Genomic DNA, 18403 nt, shown 5'->3' with positions numbered 1-18403 from the left:
GTGTGTTCACAATCAATCTTTCTTAAATTTGAATCTCAATTTTCCTAATAGTTTACTATATCTTAAAAAGGAAAAATATTAAAAATTTATTTACAAAGACTCTGGAACAGATTAAAAAGGAAATAATCCTCTAATGACTTTATTTTCCAAATCCATGAAAAACTCATCTTCAAAAGTTAGTCTCCTAGCCAAGATAAAAAGAATCCAGCATATTATTGTTTTTGGCTTAATATAAATGGACAGCTATTATAAAACAAAACCAGGCATTCTCTTGCATAAGAATTCAATATCAGAAGAATAAAATTAAGTGAATTCTGCTCTGATGAAACTTAGAAAATAGCCTCTCTGAGCACAAGCGGAACAAAGTTAACTCTTATAGTTCAAGCACAGAAACAGATACCTATGGGATGTAAATAAATAGATTTCCTAAGTATAATCTTCGGAGTATAGATACAGAAATTTTGGAATATATAGTCCTTCTTCAAGTAAATATATGATTATTCCATGAATAACTTTAGAAGTATGGCATTACTGAAAAAGAGATGTTTGTCCTAATATCATAATTTTTTCCCCTTAAATTTCTTCTGAATATTTTTAAGACTATGTAAATGTCAAAACTTTTTTATGCTTTAACAGAAAAATTATATTTTATGTCCATAGGTTGCCTTCTAAATATTTCTACTAAGCTGTCTGTATGTAGCTCATGAAATTATATAGTCCTTTAGGGTCTTAAATATACAAAAAAAATCTGTTCTATAAAGACAAAATTTTATGAAATTTACCTAGAATCTCCCATCAAAATCCAGTGGTTTGTTTTATAGTGGTATATGATGGTTTAATCATGATCATTAATCAGAAATGTCAGCTGATTCAACTGCAGGTTAGTTCTGTCTTCCTCATAGACTATCAGATTCTAATCACTAGCCAGAAAATTTACTAGTAGTTTTATTATGCCAGATAAATGGACAAATGGATTTGAGAAAGGCCAACTCTTCTATTTCAATAAGCCTAATATGATGTGTCTGAGCAAATTGTCAATAATATACTGTGCTCATTTATTACACACAGCTGGAAGCAAATTATTTTTCTTCTTCATGAAGAACCCAGCTGGAAGTAATTTCTCCTTCACCACAGTTCTTTAGTACTTTGAATATTACTTACAGGAATTTGTCTTTGGAGGACAATGACTTTTGTTCTTGTTTTATTTTCCTTCTAGATTATAAGCAAGTAAACTACACCTTGACATTTTTCAACAGCCTCAAAGTATCATAGCATTATTTGTATTCTGTTTCATACCCAGTACTCATAGAACAAAATGCCATAGTGACACTATCAATATCAAACTCATCAATATTACAGATTACACATAAATAGGCTTTTGTTATTTGATCTAGAATCATGTCAACATTTAGGTAAAACAGAAAACTGTTTTGAATTCTAAAAACTTAATTACAAAATCACTGTCAGAACACAACAGGGACTTTTCTGAGCTACATCTCCAGCCCTACCCCTTTTCTTTTTGAGACAGGGTCTCACTAAGTTGCTAACCTTAAGCTTTCGATCCTGATGCCTCAGCCTCCTAAATCACAGACATGAGCCACTGCACCTGGCAACAAGGACTTCTTATACTGCAGGTATGACTAGAAAGGTTCCCAACAGAAAACAGTCAAATGCTAAGTTTCCCAATTCTGTAAATAAAAGAGAACTATTTTTTTCTTTAAAAATATAGGAACAATGAAATTTAAAAATAAATTTGTGAAAAACATGGGAAAATGTTTAAAAAATAATGCAAGGAGTTATACTTGCCTAACTGAACACTTCAAATGTCTTTCCATTAATCCAGAGAATCTTGGTTAAGCACAGGAATTTCATGTTGTTTATAGACTGAAATTTCAACTTACCATTTATGTTTATTGCTGGTAATACAATTGACATTTTTGGTCTTGTGGTCTTGTTATGGGTGGTAGCTGGTAACAGTAGGTGATCCTAAAATTAACAAAGAATAATTTGTTATATATAGCAACTGGCTCAGCACTAGAACAGGCCAAATTTAGGCTTTCTATGAAGTTGACATTTCACTGGGATCATGAAAATGAGTTTTTATTTGGACCTGGCTCAAAGGTAATTAATATCTTTATTAATTAATGCAATACACATTTACTGAGTATGTACCATTACCAGGGGGTATGCAGAATTTTGGGAATACTCCTGGGTGCTAATAATACATATGCTTCAGTATATTATAAAGTGTCATTTAAGCAGTCAGGAAAGGGAGTTTTAATTCTAATTCCACCACTGAATAGCTCTATGATCTGGACAATATATAAAATATATATATATATTTATTTCCTTTCTGGGTCTCACTTTCCAGTCCTGTAAAATGATGAGGGTTAGACTAAATAATATTACACAATACTAAATTGTGTACCCACTAAACAATCATTTTCAAACTCTATTTTAAAAGAGAAATTTTCCTCTAAAATATTATCCAAAATTACTAATATGTAAAAGAGAAGTTCTGCTTAAAGCAGGGAAAGGGCCTAGTACCTTTCCTGCTTAGTCTTGCCCCTTTGAAGTGGCCAGGACATTAGATATTTATTTGTGACAGGTATATGCTAAAGATGATGTATAGTTCTTACCCTTAAAAAGCATATAGCTTAGTAGAAGAGTTTAAAGAATCATAAATATGTGTCTAGCACAATTATATAGCTCTAACTATAACACAGCCAAACTTCAAATATACCTCAGAGTTACAGTAACAGAAACTGCATGGTACAGGCATAAAAACAGACACGTAGACCAATGGAACAAAATAGAAGACACAAAGACAAACCCATTTATCTACAGTCATCTAATCCTTGACAGAGGTGCCGAAAACATACACTGGAGAAAAGATAGCCTTTTTGACAACTGGGGCTAGGAAAACTGGTTATTCATATGTAGAAGAATGAGACTAAATGCTTATCTCTCACCCTGCATGGAACTCAACTCAAAACAGATCAAAAACCTAGGAACTAGACCAGAAACTTCGAAACTCCTAGAAGACAACATGAGGTCAATACTCCAACACACAGGCACAGGAAACATCTTTCTTAATTGGACCCCTCAAATTCAGGAAACAATGCCAAGAATTAATAAATGGGATGGTATCAAATTAAAAAGCTTCTGCACAGCAAAAGAAAGGATTAATATGAAGATAATCTACAAAATGGGATAAAATCTTTGCTAGCTACTCTTCTCACAGAGGATTAACATCCAAAATATATAAAGAACTAAAAAAAAAAAAAAAAAAAAAAAAACCTTAACACCAAGAAATATATTGCTAAGTGAAGTTAGCCAATTCCAAAAAACCAAATGCCAAATGTTTTCTTTGATATAAGGAGGCTGATTCATAGTGGGATAGGGATCCGGAGCATGGGAGGAATACATGAACTCTAGATAGGGCAGAGGGGTGGGAGGGGAAGGGAGGGGGCATAGGGTAATTAATGATGATTGAATGTGATGATCATTATTATCCAAAGTACATGTATGAAGACACGAATTGGTGTGAGTATATTATGTATACAACCAGAGATATGAAAAATTAAGCTCTATATATGTAATAAGAATTATAATGCATTCTGCTATTATATATAAATATAAAAAAAGAAAGAAAAAAAACTTAACACCAAAAATAAACAAACAAACAAACAAAACCCCAAATAACTCAATTAATAAATGGGCAAATTAACTCAACAAATACTTCTCAAAGAAAAATACAAATGGCTAACAAATATGTGAAAAAATGTTCAACAATTTTAGCAATTAGGGAAATGCAAATCAAAACTACACTGAAATTTCACCTTTCTCCAGTTAGATTGGCAGTCATCAAGAATACAAACAATGATGTATGTATGAGCTTGTCAGGATGAATCCAACTATTATGTATAAACATAAAGGTCTAATTAAAAAAAAGAATACAAACAATGCTGGTGAGGATGTGGAAGAAAGGAACACTTTTATACTATTGGTGGGATTGTAAATCCATTATTCAGTATGGAGGCTCCTCAGAAGAGTAGGTAAGGAACCATCATATGACCCATCTATACCACTCCTCAGTATTTATTCTAAAGAAGTAAAGTCAGCATACTATTATAATACCCATATTTATAGCAACATAATTCAAAATTATCAAATTATGAAATCAATGTAGGTATCCATCAACAGATGAATGGATAAAGAAAATGTGAGATACACACACACACACACACACACACACACAATGGAGTTTGATTCAGCCATAAAGAACAGTGAAATTATGTCATTTTCAGGAACATAGATGAAACTTGAAAGCATTGTGTTAAGTGAAATAAACCAAACTCAGAAAGTCAAAGTTTGTGTTTTCCTTCATGTGTGGAAGCTAGAGGGGAAAAAGGAAAAGAAAGGTGGTGGGGGGCAGGGGATCTCATGAAAATTGAAGGGAGATAATAGAGTAGAGGAAAGGTATTAGAGTCTGTAAACAAGTCAGGATGGCGCCTGGCATTTTGCCAGAGAAATGTTAGAGTCTGTAAACAAGTCTGGATGGCGCCTGGCAAAATGCTAGAGGGGAGTGGTTTGTGAAGTAACACCAGCGAGCCATTAAGTGTGGAGAGTCCTTATTGGTTGACTGCTGTATCTAGTTTATGTTAATTAAGATAAGCTGTGTGGAATGTATAAATACCTCTGTTGTCCTACAATAAAGGGCTCCCACTCCTGCTGTATCAATCTACACAAGTTGTTCGTCACCCCCTCCCCCCGGCTATTTTGCTGCAGCTGGACTGCGGCAGAAAGGCACAAGGGAAGGGAAAGGGGAAATACTGGGAAATGATATTGCCCAAATTATATTGCAATGTTGTACAATTATGAACAATTATAATGCATCAAAGAAAAAATGGGAAAAAATAAATACACCACAGAAAACTTTTGATGATCTGTAAGTGAATCAGGTATATCTGAGATTCCTGGTCTCTAGCCACACAATTACTAAAAGTAAAAATGAGTCAAGAAGTGCTTGGCTTTGGAAAAGAGGGCAATAGAAATGTTTTGGAAAAAATATATGTGTGGCTGTAGGTATTCTAAAGCTGATTATAAATGACTTATGACTGATATTTACAACTATTTCAAATAACTATTCTTCCCTGTAGCAAAAACAAAAATTATCACAGAGAGAAAAAAGCATGATAGTATTTCCACTTAAGCGAGCATCATTAAAATTACATGAAACTGAACCTAAGTTTAATCTGTTTTGTTTCCTAGTTCCTATGTTCATTGTTTCATAATTCCTTCAAACTTGCTATAGGTTAGAACTCCTTAAAATGTAGATTTGACATAGTTAAGAGTAACAAAAACTCAATGCAACTTAAAGTGTGATTGAAATGCAATTATCAACAAAGCTAATAAAAAAAGAAACCTAGAGTATGAAGAGCAAATTGAAGTTGATATAGACAGAACTGTGTAGAAAACATTTCCAGTAACTTGTGCTTTGTATAACTCAAGACAACATTTCCACAAGAATACTTTTTAAAAAAAAAGGAAGCAAGGAAGGATGAATGAAGTTCTGTTAGAATTCTAGCATGGCAGTATAGTAGTTTTTCTTTCTTTTCTTTTTCTGGTTTTGTCTCATTTTTGTCTCATTTTTTGTTTTGTCTCATTTTTAAGGAGCATTGTTGGGCACAAAGATCACACATTTCTGAGAATAAGATAACATAACCAAGGGAAAAAAACACAATTTGCTGATCTTCCTGCTATGAAAAGTATAAATAGCTTAATTCCTAGAATTAAAATACTGTTTCAGGGTCTCTAATTTGAATGAGAAAACAAACCAAAAAACATGTAAGCCCCAAATTTAGGTTATTATAAAAATAAACACACTTAGATTCCAGTGGTCATGAGTTAAGATGAGGCTTAGACTTAATTCTGAGTTGCCTGCTCAACAAAAAATGTTGTTTTTAAACACAATTTTCTTTCTTTCTTTTGCAGTTTTGACAATTGAACCCAGGACCTTGTACATGCTAGTGCTCTACCACGAAGCTACATTCCCAGCCCTTCTTTTATTATTATTATTGATTTTTAATACCATTTATTTATTTATTTATTTATTTTTATGTGGTGCTGAGGATCAAACCTAGAGCCTCGTACATGCTAGGTGAGTGCTCTACCACTGAGCCACAACCCCAAGCGCCTCCCAGCCCTTTTTTAAAGTTGTTTTTACTCTGAGGCAGGATCATTGCTAAGCTGCCCTGGCTGGCCTGGAACTTGTGATCCTCTTGCCTAGGTTCCCAAGTAGCTGGGATTAACACAATATCTCCTACAGACACTCTTCATTAGTAAAAAATTATGTTATTATTTATGAAAAAAAGAATCACAATTTCCATGCATACAAATGATTAGTTAACCTGCTTCATCTCTGATCATTAGAGATTTGCAAACTGGGGAGGAACAGCTTACACTTTTAATTTTTAACAGTGCTGGGAATTGAGTGCAGGGTCTCACATGTGATATAGCCTGCAATTTAAAGTGCATGTTTGAGCCACCCCCCGAGCCTGCAAGGTAGGCAGACCTGCGACCCACCTGCAGGTCAGGCCCAACAACCTGCGGAGGGGCACAGCTGCCCCACGAGCCTACTAGGTAGGCAGAACCATGACCACCGACAGAACAGGCCCAGCGGCTGGCCAGACACATCGCCCCGCCCCGGTTGGAGGAGGGGCAGAGCCGCCGGGCGCCTGCAAGGTAGGCAGACCTGCAACTCACCAGCAGATCAGGCCCAGCGACCCACGGAGCGGCAGAGCCACCCCCGCGCCTGCAAGGTAGACGCACTTGCCACCCACTGGCAGGTCAGGCCCAGCAACTCTCGCAGGGACACAGCTGCTCCACGAGCGTGCAAGGTAGGCGGAACAGCGACCACCGACAAAACAGGCCCAGAGGCCCGCCAGACACATCGCCCCAGTTCGAGGAGGGGCAGAGCCGACGGGCGCCTGCAAGGTAGGCGGACCCGCGATCCACCAGCAGAACAGGCACAGCAATCCGCAGAGCGGCAGAGCCACCCCCCGAGCCTGCAAGGTAGGCAGACCTGCGACCCACCGGCAGGTCAGGCCCAACAACCTGCGGAGGGGCACAGCTGCCCCACGCGCCTGCAAGGTAGGCGGAACTGTGACCACTGACAAAACAGGCCCAGTGGCCCGCCAGACACATCACCCCGGTTGGAGGAGGGGCAGAGCCCCCACCAGCGCCTGTTAGGTAGAAAGACCTGCAACCGACAAACAGAACAGGCCTAGTGGCCAGCGGAGGGGCAGAGCCGCTGCTCACGCCTGCAAGGTAGGCGGACCTGTGACCACCGAAAGAACAGGCCCACCGAAAGTACAGGCACAGCGGCCTGCCGGCGTGGTAGGCACATTGCCCCAATTGGAGGAGGGGCAGAACCACCGCCAAAGCCTGCGAGGGAGACTTTGCAACTATACAAGAGCAATATAAATATATAGGGGGAAAAATCAATAACACAACAGTTTCACCAAGCAGAAAGAAACGCGATCAGTATGAAAAGACAAGGAAAGAAAGGACCACAAGCAATGCAGGTCAACTCAACTTTAGAAGAGGTAATATCTGCAGCAGATGGAATGTCAGATAAAGAATTCAGGATATACATGCTTCAGATGATCTGGAGTCTCAAGGAAGACATTAGACAGCAAAATCAGACAATGAAAGACCACTTCGACCACTTCGACAATGAATTATATAAACAAATCCAAGAAGCAAAAGATCAATTATACAGGGAGATAGAGGTTATAAAAAACAAACAAACAGAAATCCTGGAAATGCAAGAAACAATAAACCAACTTAAAAACTCAATTGAGAATACTACCAGCAGAGTAGAACACTTAGAAGATAGAACATCAGACAATGAAGACAAAGTATTTCAACTGGAGAAGAACATAGACAGCTCAGCAAAGCTGTTAAGAAACCATGAGCAGAACATTCAAGAAATATGGGATAACATAAAGAGACCAAACTTAAGAGTCATTGGGATACAGGAAGGTATAGAGGTCCAAACCAAAGGAATGAGCAATCTATTCAATGAAATAATACGAGAAAACTTCCCAGACTTGAAGAATGAGACAGAATCCCAAATCCTAGAAGCCTACAGGACGCCGAATGTGCAAAATCATAAGAGATCCACACCTAGACACATTATAATGAAGATGCCCAACATACAGAATAAGGAGAGAATTTTAAAAGCTACAAGAGAAAGGAAGCAGATTACATTTAGGGGTAAACCAATCAGGATAACAGCTGATCTTTCAACACAGACTCTGAAAGCTAGAAGATCCTGGAATAACATATTTCAAACACTGAAAGAAAATGGGTTCCAACCAAGAATTGTGTATCCAGCAAAATTAAGCTTCAGGATGGAAGATGAAATGAAAACCTTCCATGATAAACAAAAGTTAAAAGAATTTGCAGCTAGAAAACCATCTCTTCAAAACATCCTCAGCAAAATATTACAGGAAGAGGAAATGGAAAATATCAATGAAAACCAACAGCGGGAGGTAGTACAGTAAAGGGGGGGGGAATAATCAAAGAGGAAAACAAACCATGTTTAGTAACATAAATAAACAAATATGGCTGGAAGAACAACCCATATCTCAATAATAACCCTAAATGTTAATGGCTTAAACTCACCAATTAAGAGACACAGGCTAGTAGAACGGATCACAAAACAAGACCCAACAATATGCTGGCTTGAGGAGACGCATTTGATAGGAAAAGACATTCATAGACTGAAGGTGAAAGGTTGGGAAAAATCATATCACTCATATGGACTTCGGAAACAAGCAGGAGTGTCCATACTCATATCAAATAAAATAGATTTCAAGCCAAAGTTAATCAAAAGGGATGAAGAGGGACACTACATACTGCTCAAGGGAACCATACACCAACAAGACATAACAATCATAAATATATATGCCCCAAACAATGGTGCAGCTATGTTCATCAAACAAACTCTTCTCAAGTTCAAGAGTCCAATAGACCACCATACAATAATCATGGGAGACTTCAACACACCTCTCTCACCACTGGACAGATCTTCCAAACAAAAGTTGAATAAGGAAACTATAGAACTCAATAACATAATTAATAACCTAGACTTAATTGACATATATAGAATATACCACCCAACATCAAGCAGTTACACTTTTTTCTCAGCAGCACATGGATCCCTCTCAAAAATAGATCATATATTATGTCACAGGGCAACTCTTAGACAATATAAAGGAGTAGAGATAATACCATGCATCTTATCTGATCATAATGGAATGAAATTGAAAATCAACGATAAAAGAAGTAAGGAAAAATCATGCATCACTTGGAGAATGAACAATAGGTTACTGAATGATCAATGGGTTATAGAAGACATCAAGGAGGAAATTAAAAAATTCTTAGAGATAAATGAAAACACAGACACAACATATCGGAATCTATGGGACACATTGAAAGCAGTTCTAAGAGGAAAATTTATTGCTTGGAGTTCATTCCTTAAAAAAAAGAAAAAAACAACAAATAAATGATCTAATTCTTCAACTCAAAGTCCTAGAAAAAGAAGAGCAAAACAACAGCAAAAGAAGTAGAAGACAAGAAATAATTAAAATCAGAGCTGAAATTAATGAAATCGAAACAAAAGAAACAATTGAAAAAATTGACCAAACTAAAAGTTGGTTCTTTGAAAAAATAAATAAAATCGACAGACCCTTAGCCACGCTAACGAAGAGAAGAAGAGAGAGAACTCAAATTACTAGCATAAGGGATGAAAAAGGCAATATCACAACAGACACTTCAGAAATACAGAAGATTATCAGAAATTATTTTGAATCCTTATACTCCAATAAAATAGAAGATAGTGAAGGCATCGATAAATTTCTTAAGTCATATGATTTGCCCAGATTGAGTCAGGAGGATATTGACAACCTAAACAGACCAATATCAATTGAGGAAATAGAAGAAACCATCAAAAGACTACCAACTAAGAAAAGCCCAGGATTGGATGGGTATACAGCAGAGTTTTACAAAACCTTTAAAGAGGAACTAATACCAATACTTTTCAAGCTATTTCAGGAAATAGAAAAAGAGGGAGAACTTCCAAATTCATTCTATGAGGCCAACATCACCCTGATTCCTAAACCAGACAAAGACACTTCAAAGAAAGAAAACTACAGACCAATATCTCTAATGAACCTAGATGCAAAAATTCTCAATAAACTTCTGGCGAACCGGATACAAAAACATATCAAAAAAATTGTGCACCATGATCAGGTAGGATTTATCCCTGGGATGCAAGGTTGGTTCAATATACGGAAATCAATAAATGTTATTCACCACATCAATAGGCTTAAAAATAAGAACCATATGATCATCTCGATAGATGCGGAAAAAGCAATAGACAAAGTACAGCATCCCTTTATGTTCAAAACTCTAGAAAAACTAGGGATAACAGGAACATACCTCAATATTGTAAAAGCAATCTATGCTAAGCCTCAGGCTAGCATCATTCTGAATGGAGAAAAACTGAAGGCATTCCCTCTAAAATCTGGAACAAGACAGGGATGCCCTCTCTCACCACTTCTGTTCAACATAGTTCTCGAATCACTGGCCAGAGCAATTAGACAGACGAAAGAAATTAAAGGCATAAAAATAGGAAAAGAAGAACTCAAATTATCACTATTTGCAGATGACATGATTCTATACCTAGCAGACCCAAAAGGGTCTACAAAGAAACTATTAGAGCTAATAAATGAATTCAGCAAAGTGGCAGGATATAAAATCAACACGCATAAATCAAAGGCATTCCTGTATATCAGCGACAAATCCTCTGAAATGGAAATGAGGACAACCACCGCATTCACAATATCTGCAAAAAAAAAAAAATACTTGGGAATCAACCTAACAAAAGAGGTGAAAGACTTATACAATGAAAACTACAGAACCCTAAAGAGAGAAATAGAAGAAGATCTTAGAAGATGGAAAAATATACCCTGTTCATGGATAGGTAGAACTAACATCATCAAAATGGCGATATTACCAAAAGTTCTCTATAGGTTTAATGCAATGCCAATCAAAATCCCAACGGCATTTCTTGTAGAAATAGAGAAAGCAATCATGAAATTCATATGGAAAAATAAAAGATCCAGAACAGCAAAAACAATGCTAAGCAGGAAGTGTGAATCAGGCGGTATAGCTATACCAGACTTCAAACTATACTACAGAGCAATAGTAACAAAAACAGCATGGTACTGGTACGAAAACAGGCGGGTGGACCAATGGTACAGAATAGAGGACACAGAAACCAATCCACAAAACTACAACTATCTTATATTTGATAAAGGGGCTAAAAGCATGCAATGGAAGAAGGATAGCATCTTCAACAAATGGTGTTGGGAAAACTGGAAATCCATATGCAACAAAATGAAACTGAATCCGTTTCTCTCGCCATGCACAAAAGTTAACTCAAAGTGGATCAAGGAACTTGATATCAAATCAGAGACATGGCGTCTGATAGAAGAAAAAGTTGGCTATGATCTACATACTGTGGGGTCGGGCTCCAAATTCCTCAATAGGACACCCATAGCACAACAATTAATAACTAGAATCAACAAATGGGACTTACTCAAACTAAAAAGGTTTTTCTCAGCAAAAGAAACAATAAGAGAGGTAAATAGGGAGCCTACATCCTGGGAACAAATCTTTACTCCTCACACTTCAGACAGAGCCCTAATATCAGAATATACAAAGAACTAAAAAAATTAGACAACGAGATAACAAATAACCCAATCAACAAATGGGCCAAGGACCTGAACAGAAATTTCTCAGAGGAGGACATACAATCAATCAACAAGTATATGAAAAAATGCTCACCATCTCTAGCAGTCAGAGAAATGCAAATCAAAACCACCCTAAGATACCATCTCACTCCAGTAAGATTGGCAGCCATTAGGAAGTCAAACAACAACAAGTGCTGGCGAGGATGTGGGGAAAAGGGTACTCTTGTACATTGCTGGTGGGACTGCAAATTGGTGCGGCCAATTTGGAAAGCAGTATGGAGATTTCTTGGAAAGCTCGGAATGGAACCACCATTTGATCCAGCTATTCCCCTACTCGGTCTATTCCCTAAAGACCTAAAAAGAGCACACTATAGGGACACTGCTACATCCATGTTCATAGCAGCACAATTCACAATAGCAAGACTGTGGAACCAACCTAGATGCCCTTCAATAGACGAATGGATAAAAAAAATGTGGCATTTATACACAATGGAGTATTACTCTGCATTAAGAAATGACAAAATCATAGAATTTGGAGGGAAATGGATGGCATTAGAGCAGATTATGCTAAGTGAAGCTAGCCAATCCCTTAAAAACAAATGCCAAATGTCTTCTTTGATATAAGGAGAGTAACTAAGAACAGAGTAGGGACGAAGAGCATGAGAGGAAGATTAACATTAAACAGGGATGAGAGGTGGGAGGGAAAGGGAGAGAGAAGGGAAATTGCATGTAAATGGAAGGAGACCCTCAGGGGTATACAAAATTACATACAAGAGGAAGTGAGGGGAAAGAAGGAAAAATATAAGGGGGAGAAATGAACTACAGTAGAGGGGGTAGAGAGAGAAGAGGGGAGGGGAGGGGGGAGGGGGGATAGTAGAGGATAGGAAAGGCAGCAGAATACAACAGTCACCAGAATGGCAATATGTAAATCAATGGTTGTGCAACTGATGTGATTCTGCAATCTGTATATGGGGTAAAAATGGGAGTTCATATCCCACTTGAATCAAAGTGTGAAATATGATATATCAAGAACTATGTAATGTTTTGAACAACCTACAATAAAAATTAATTAAAAAAAAATAAATAAAGTGCATGTTTGGCAAAAAGCCCAAAGACCATAACTGCAGGAAACCAAATTTGGTATATTATAAATTCTAGTAGTGCTTACCTTATATAATAAATAATTACATACATATAGACAGCTAGAACAGTGCAGTTGCTTCATTTAACAGTTACCTTCACTGCCTTCAAATAAATGAGCTTTGAACCTCACAATAATGAACCCTGAATCATTTTTCTTCTCTGTATTCATCACTCTTTTTTAGATCATTAATCCTTTTAGTCATGACTATAGAAACAAAGAAGCTTTAGTTAATCAACAAATTAACTTCATTTAAAAAAAATTTACTGAGCAAAGTATCCTGGCATATATTCAGCATTGTGCTTAAAGGGAATGTTTTCTTTTAAGGAATACAAACCTAAGTTTTTATTTTGTTAGAGAAACAATATGAATTGCCATATAAACAGACATTTGTTTATATGACAATAAATGCTCTTCTTTGGTAATTTTAGCATAGAAATAGGACCTTTGATATTAGTCTGTATGCCACCACTCTGAATAAGACCATACTCTTCAGTTTCTGTTGCAAGCAGGTGAAGCCGCATTTCTCATCAATGAATGATAAGAAGTGGTACCTGCAACTTCTTCTTTAAGGTGGTACTAATGGAGGGTCCCCTCCTCCTTCCCTTTTCCTGCTGGCTCGAAAGCAGATCTGACTGCTAGAGCTGGAGTAGCCATTTTGGACCATGAGTTGGAAATATAAGCAGAGCAACCAGAGCTACCAGACAGGAAATGGAGATCCTGATGACCAAGACCTCTGAAACTTCAAAATTCTAATTTATCTAAGTCACTATTATTTTGGATTTTCTGTCAATCAAAGCCTAAACTTGAGCCCAGTTACTAGTTATATTATAAATTTGTGAAACAATACTAAAGGTATTTGGTCAAGAGGAATCTTAATAAGGTTTGAAGTAATCAGGGACAGCTCTATTATTTTTTTAACAGCATAGAAAGAACATATTTATTATTTAGCCTTCTTGCCGCCCTACTCCTTTTTACTTAAATCCTATTAATGAACTAATGAAAGAAAGTTAATCTTGGAAAAGTAGAGGTAGAATTTGATGAATTTGAACAAAATTGTTTCTATTAAATCAATTAAAATAGTCCAACTATGGCAAAACTGAAACAATTTAAAAATGATAAAGAAATGTAGGAAAAGGATTTTGCCATAGAAATAAATCTGTTTCTGCACTGTTATTCAAAATTATGTCACCAATTTAAAAAAAAATTAAAAATGACATTTTCAAATGGAGTTCTGAGAAGACTTTATAAGGCTTACATATACAGGGTACCCTCAGAGATGAAACAATGTAGACAAAAATTATATGAAATGATTTGTTAATCATATTCCCAGAAGAAGTTACAGAAACAAGGGTGGGGGAATCAAAACATTGAACTGTGAGAATAAAGCATCACTTTTCCAATGTTACACAATTTGTACGTGAGAAAATGTGCTATTTTTTATAGTTCTTCAATTCCCTCTTTCACTTTGTTAGAATAAACCAAACAGTAGTAGTTTTATGACAGAGAATCCAAAGTTATTTGTTTTTTTTCTTTTTAGAAAAGCAAAGATGTTGAAGAATGACTTACCAAAAGAAGAGGACCACATTTTGCTTAGCTTAAGGTTATGGTAGTGATTCACAACAGCATTAAGGTCCTACAGAGTTATCAGATGTTGATTCTACGTATCCACATAGAGTAGAAATTGATTTACTAAATTAAAAGATTCTTTCTGTTCCCCCTATGAAACTCACTAACTAGAGCCTATAGCATACCATATCTTCATGACTATTTGAATTGTGCTTTTTTTCCGAAACTAATTTTGCTTAGTGCATTTGTTAGTATAACTATGTATTTAATAAAATACTATGTAAACTGATAAAAATAATGTGGAAAGAAAGAGATCAAGTCTTGATAAGTGAGTAGATTAAATTTCGTTTTCTCATTGCAAAACCAGTATTAAGAACATGGGGAAAATCATAAGTCAGATTGATTACCAAGTATCTTTAAGTTCTTATTCTAATTTAAAACAACTGTAAGTGATATTGGAAATTATGGTTTATGAACTGTGAGTGTAGTTTATGCAAGAAGAGCAAAATGGAACTCTAAATAGTAGATCTGGACATCAAAAAGGCATCAGTCCTACATTGAAAACTGGCCAATGACTGCACACTTATATAATTAAATAAAATGAAATAAAGATATCTTTTAAAAAAATCCCTGCTTTAACCACTCTTCTTGTTAATTAGCAGACCATTTACTAGTCCATGTTATACTAGATAAGATGCCTTCTATGGCTCAGGGTTGGAGCCTTTATCTTTGATAGAAAGAAAGGCATTAAATGAGGTACCCTAAGAATGAAGGAAACTCAAGTTTGCAATTGGCTGTAATTGTGACACTGAGCAGCTCTGACTTGCATCAACATGGTCCTCTATTAGTCAAAAAACTTTGCATATCAGGACAATACTGACAATAATGACCTCTTACTTAACATTTTATATTTGGCCCATATCCACTGAATTCCTGAGATGAGGTTAGTTTGCAAATACAGAAACTCTTAAAATCAGATCAAAAATTAAAACATTACTTATCCTTACTTCAAAAATAGTTTTGCATTAAATTTTCTCTAATCTGTGTTCATGTCTGAGAGAGTTTTGTTTCCTAATATCACTCTACTCATTTATCTTACAAGCTCTTTAAAACTGCCAAACAAATTGAAGTTTTAGCCCTCAAAAATAAGAGAGCCAAAGCAGATATTAAAAGTAGGCCCTTCAGAGAATACCATTCTAAGCAAAATAAGCCAATCCCAAAACACCAAAGGCTGAATGTTTTCTCTAATATGAGGATGCTAATTCACAATAAGCGGGGAGGCACTAGGGAAGAACAGAATTACCTTAGATGAGGTAGAGGAGCGTGAAGGGAAGGGAGGAGAGGGTTTATGAGGATGGGGAGGATAGTAGAATGAAACAGACATTATTATTTTCTGTACATATATGACTGCATGACCAATTGATTCTATAACATGTACAATCAGAAAAATGAGAAATTATATGCCTCATCTATGTATGATATATCAAAGAGCATAAATGCATTCTACTGTCATGTAAAAAAAAGAAATACATATAGAATATCAATGAATAAATTGAACAATTATTCTACCCTTTAAAGAAAAAAAAAAAGTAGGCCTTTCAACTTGAACAGAGACCCTATGCCTAATAGAAGAAAAAGCAGGCCAAAATCTTTACCATGTCATTTAGTCTTTAACAACACTCCTAAAGCACAATAAGTAAAATCAAGAATCGATAAATAGGATAAATTCATACTAAAAAGTTTCTTCCCAGCAAAAGAAACAATAATGTGAAAAGAGAGCCTACAGAATGGGAGAAAATATTTACCACATGCACCTCAGATAGAGCAATTAGGATAAATAAATAATTCTAAAAACATGACACCAAAAAAAAAAGTAACGCAATCAATAAATGGGCTAAGGAACTGAATAGGCACTTCGAAGAAGAAGAAATACAATCAATCAACAAATATATGAAAAAATGTTCATCATTTCTAGCAATTAGAGAAATGTAAACCAAAACTACTCTAAGATTGCATCCCACTCCAGTCAGAATGGCAATTATCAAAAATACAAGTAATAATAAATGTTGGAGAGGATGTAGGGGAAAAGGTACACTTGTACATTGTTGGTGGGACTGCAAATTAGTGCAACCATTATGGAAAACAGTATGGGGATTCTTCAGAAAACTTGGAATGGAACCACCATTTGACCCAGCTATCCCACTCTTTGGTTTATACTCAAAGCACTTAAAATCAGCGTACTACAGTGATGCATACACATCAATGTTTATAGCAGCTCAATTCACAATAGCCAAACTATGGAACCTACCTAGATGCTTTTCAACAGATGAATGTATAAAGAAAATGTGGCATATATACACAATGGAATATTACTCAGAATGAAATTATAGCATTTTCAGGTAAATGGATGGAGGTAGAAAATAATATACTAAGCAGAATAAGCCAATCCCTAGCCCAACCCTCTTATTATGATATGTGGATGCTAATTCATAATAAGGGGGTTGGGCTAGGGAAGAATAGAGGTACTATGGGTTAGAGGGGAGCGAAAGGAGGGGAGGGGGTATTGGGTTAGAAAGGATAGTAGAATGATTTGGACATTGTTATCCTATGTGTATATATGTTTACATGACTGGAGTGATTCTATATCATGTACAACTAAAAGAATGAGAAGCTGAACTCCATTTATGTATGATGTATCAAAATGCATTCTACTGTCATATATAACTAATTAGAACAAAAAAAAAGTAGACCTTTCAAAATTACTTATCTGAATTCACAACATTTGGAACTAAAGTTGTTTTCTTAAAGCTATATTAATTGTTGACTAGAAACCAAATGTGTTCATTCACTAAAGCACGTCAGTTAGGAAACATGAAATCATTAAAGCACATAGACAAATACAATGACCTATCCTGAAAATGAAAATTACAAAAAAATGTAGTAAAATTAAGCAGATTATAATCATTTAAAATCTATTAAAATGCTTATGATATGCAGCTTCTCATCAAAGTAAAAACATAAGCAAATTACATTACTCATCTCAAAACTAGGAATAGTTTATATAAATAGCTAATGTGAATGCAGTATTTGTGCCACTAATGTACGCAATAAAATTACAAACCAATAAAAGGAAATGTAAACCTTACATCTGCACCATTAGTATGCGTGTGAGACAGAGGAAGAATGAATCAAAACTATTAGTGTACAACAGATGGCCCAAGAATGAGCCAATGTTTATATTTTGACAAGAGGAAATTTTTGACACTTAATACAAACCTGATGATGCTGGCAAGGTCAAGAGAGGAAAAAATTAGCTTGAAATTCTAATAAGTGCAAACTGAAGTTTTGCCTTAACATATACTTATCATATCAAACTCTGCAGGAAGCCCTCACTGTAAACATGCCCAGTTGACCTTTGCCTTGTCTTTCATTCACACACACAAAAGTATTGAATTGAACCATACTAAACTGTTATTATTGTGGGTAAATTTTTATCAGTAATTTGGAAAGCTTCAACCTAACAGTTACATACAACTCTCTTTCTTAAAAAGATAAAACTAATTTTTAGTTTCTTGGTCCAGATGGTTTCTTATAATATTTTCCTAAGGATAAAAATAGTAGCTTCCAAATCTTTCTTCTCTCTTGAGAGTTGCAGGGAAAAGTGTTTCTAACCAGGTCAGGATTGTTTTCCTTAGAGAAAGCTGGTAGACAAAATGTTGGTTACATGATTAAAACAGGTATAGGACCATTTTATCTTTGATCTAGTACTTTATTCAATAATGTGAGCTAATCAAAGTTCAAAACTTTATCAGCTCGAATAGAGAGATTTTTCAAAGACTGGGAAATGTGTGAAATAAGTTAGGAT

At 35.7% G+C, this 18403-nt stretch overlaps 1 protein-coding gene across 1 annotated transcript in view; it reads right to left on the bottom strand.

Moving 5' to 3' along the window:
• Window positions 1–18403, bottom strand: part of Atf6 (activating transcription factor 6) — a 225463-nt gene that overhangs the window by 57918 nt on the left and 149142 nt on the right. The window contains exon 15 of the mRNA XM_076862746.1: window positions 1902–1986. Within this exon, the coding sequence (XP_076718861.1) occupies window positions 1902–1986 (85 nt within the window). The remainder of the gene's footprint in view (window positions 1–1901; window positions 1987–18403) is intronic.

Source organism: Callospermophilus lateralis, chromosome 7, assembly GCF_048772815.1.
Source record: "Callospermophilus lateralis isolate mCalLat2 chromosome 7, mCalLat2.hap1, whole genome shotgun sequence".
Taxonomy (NCBI): domain Eukaryota; kingdom Metazoa; phylum Chordata; class Mammalia; order Rodentia; family Sciuridae; genus Callospermophilus; species Callospermophilus lateralis.
This window is presented reverse-complemented; position numbering and strand designations above follow the sequence as displayed.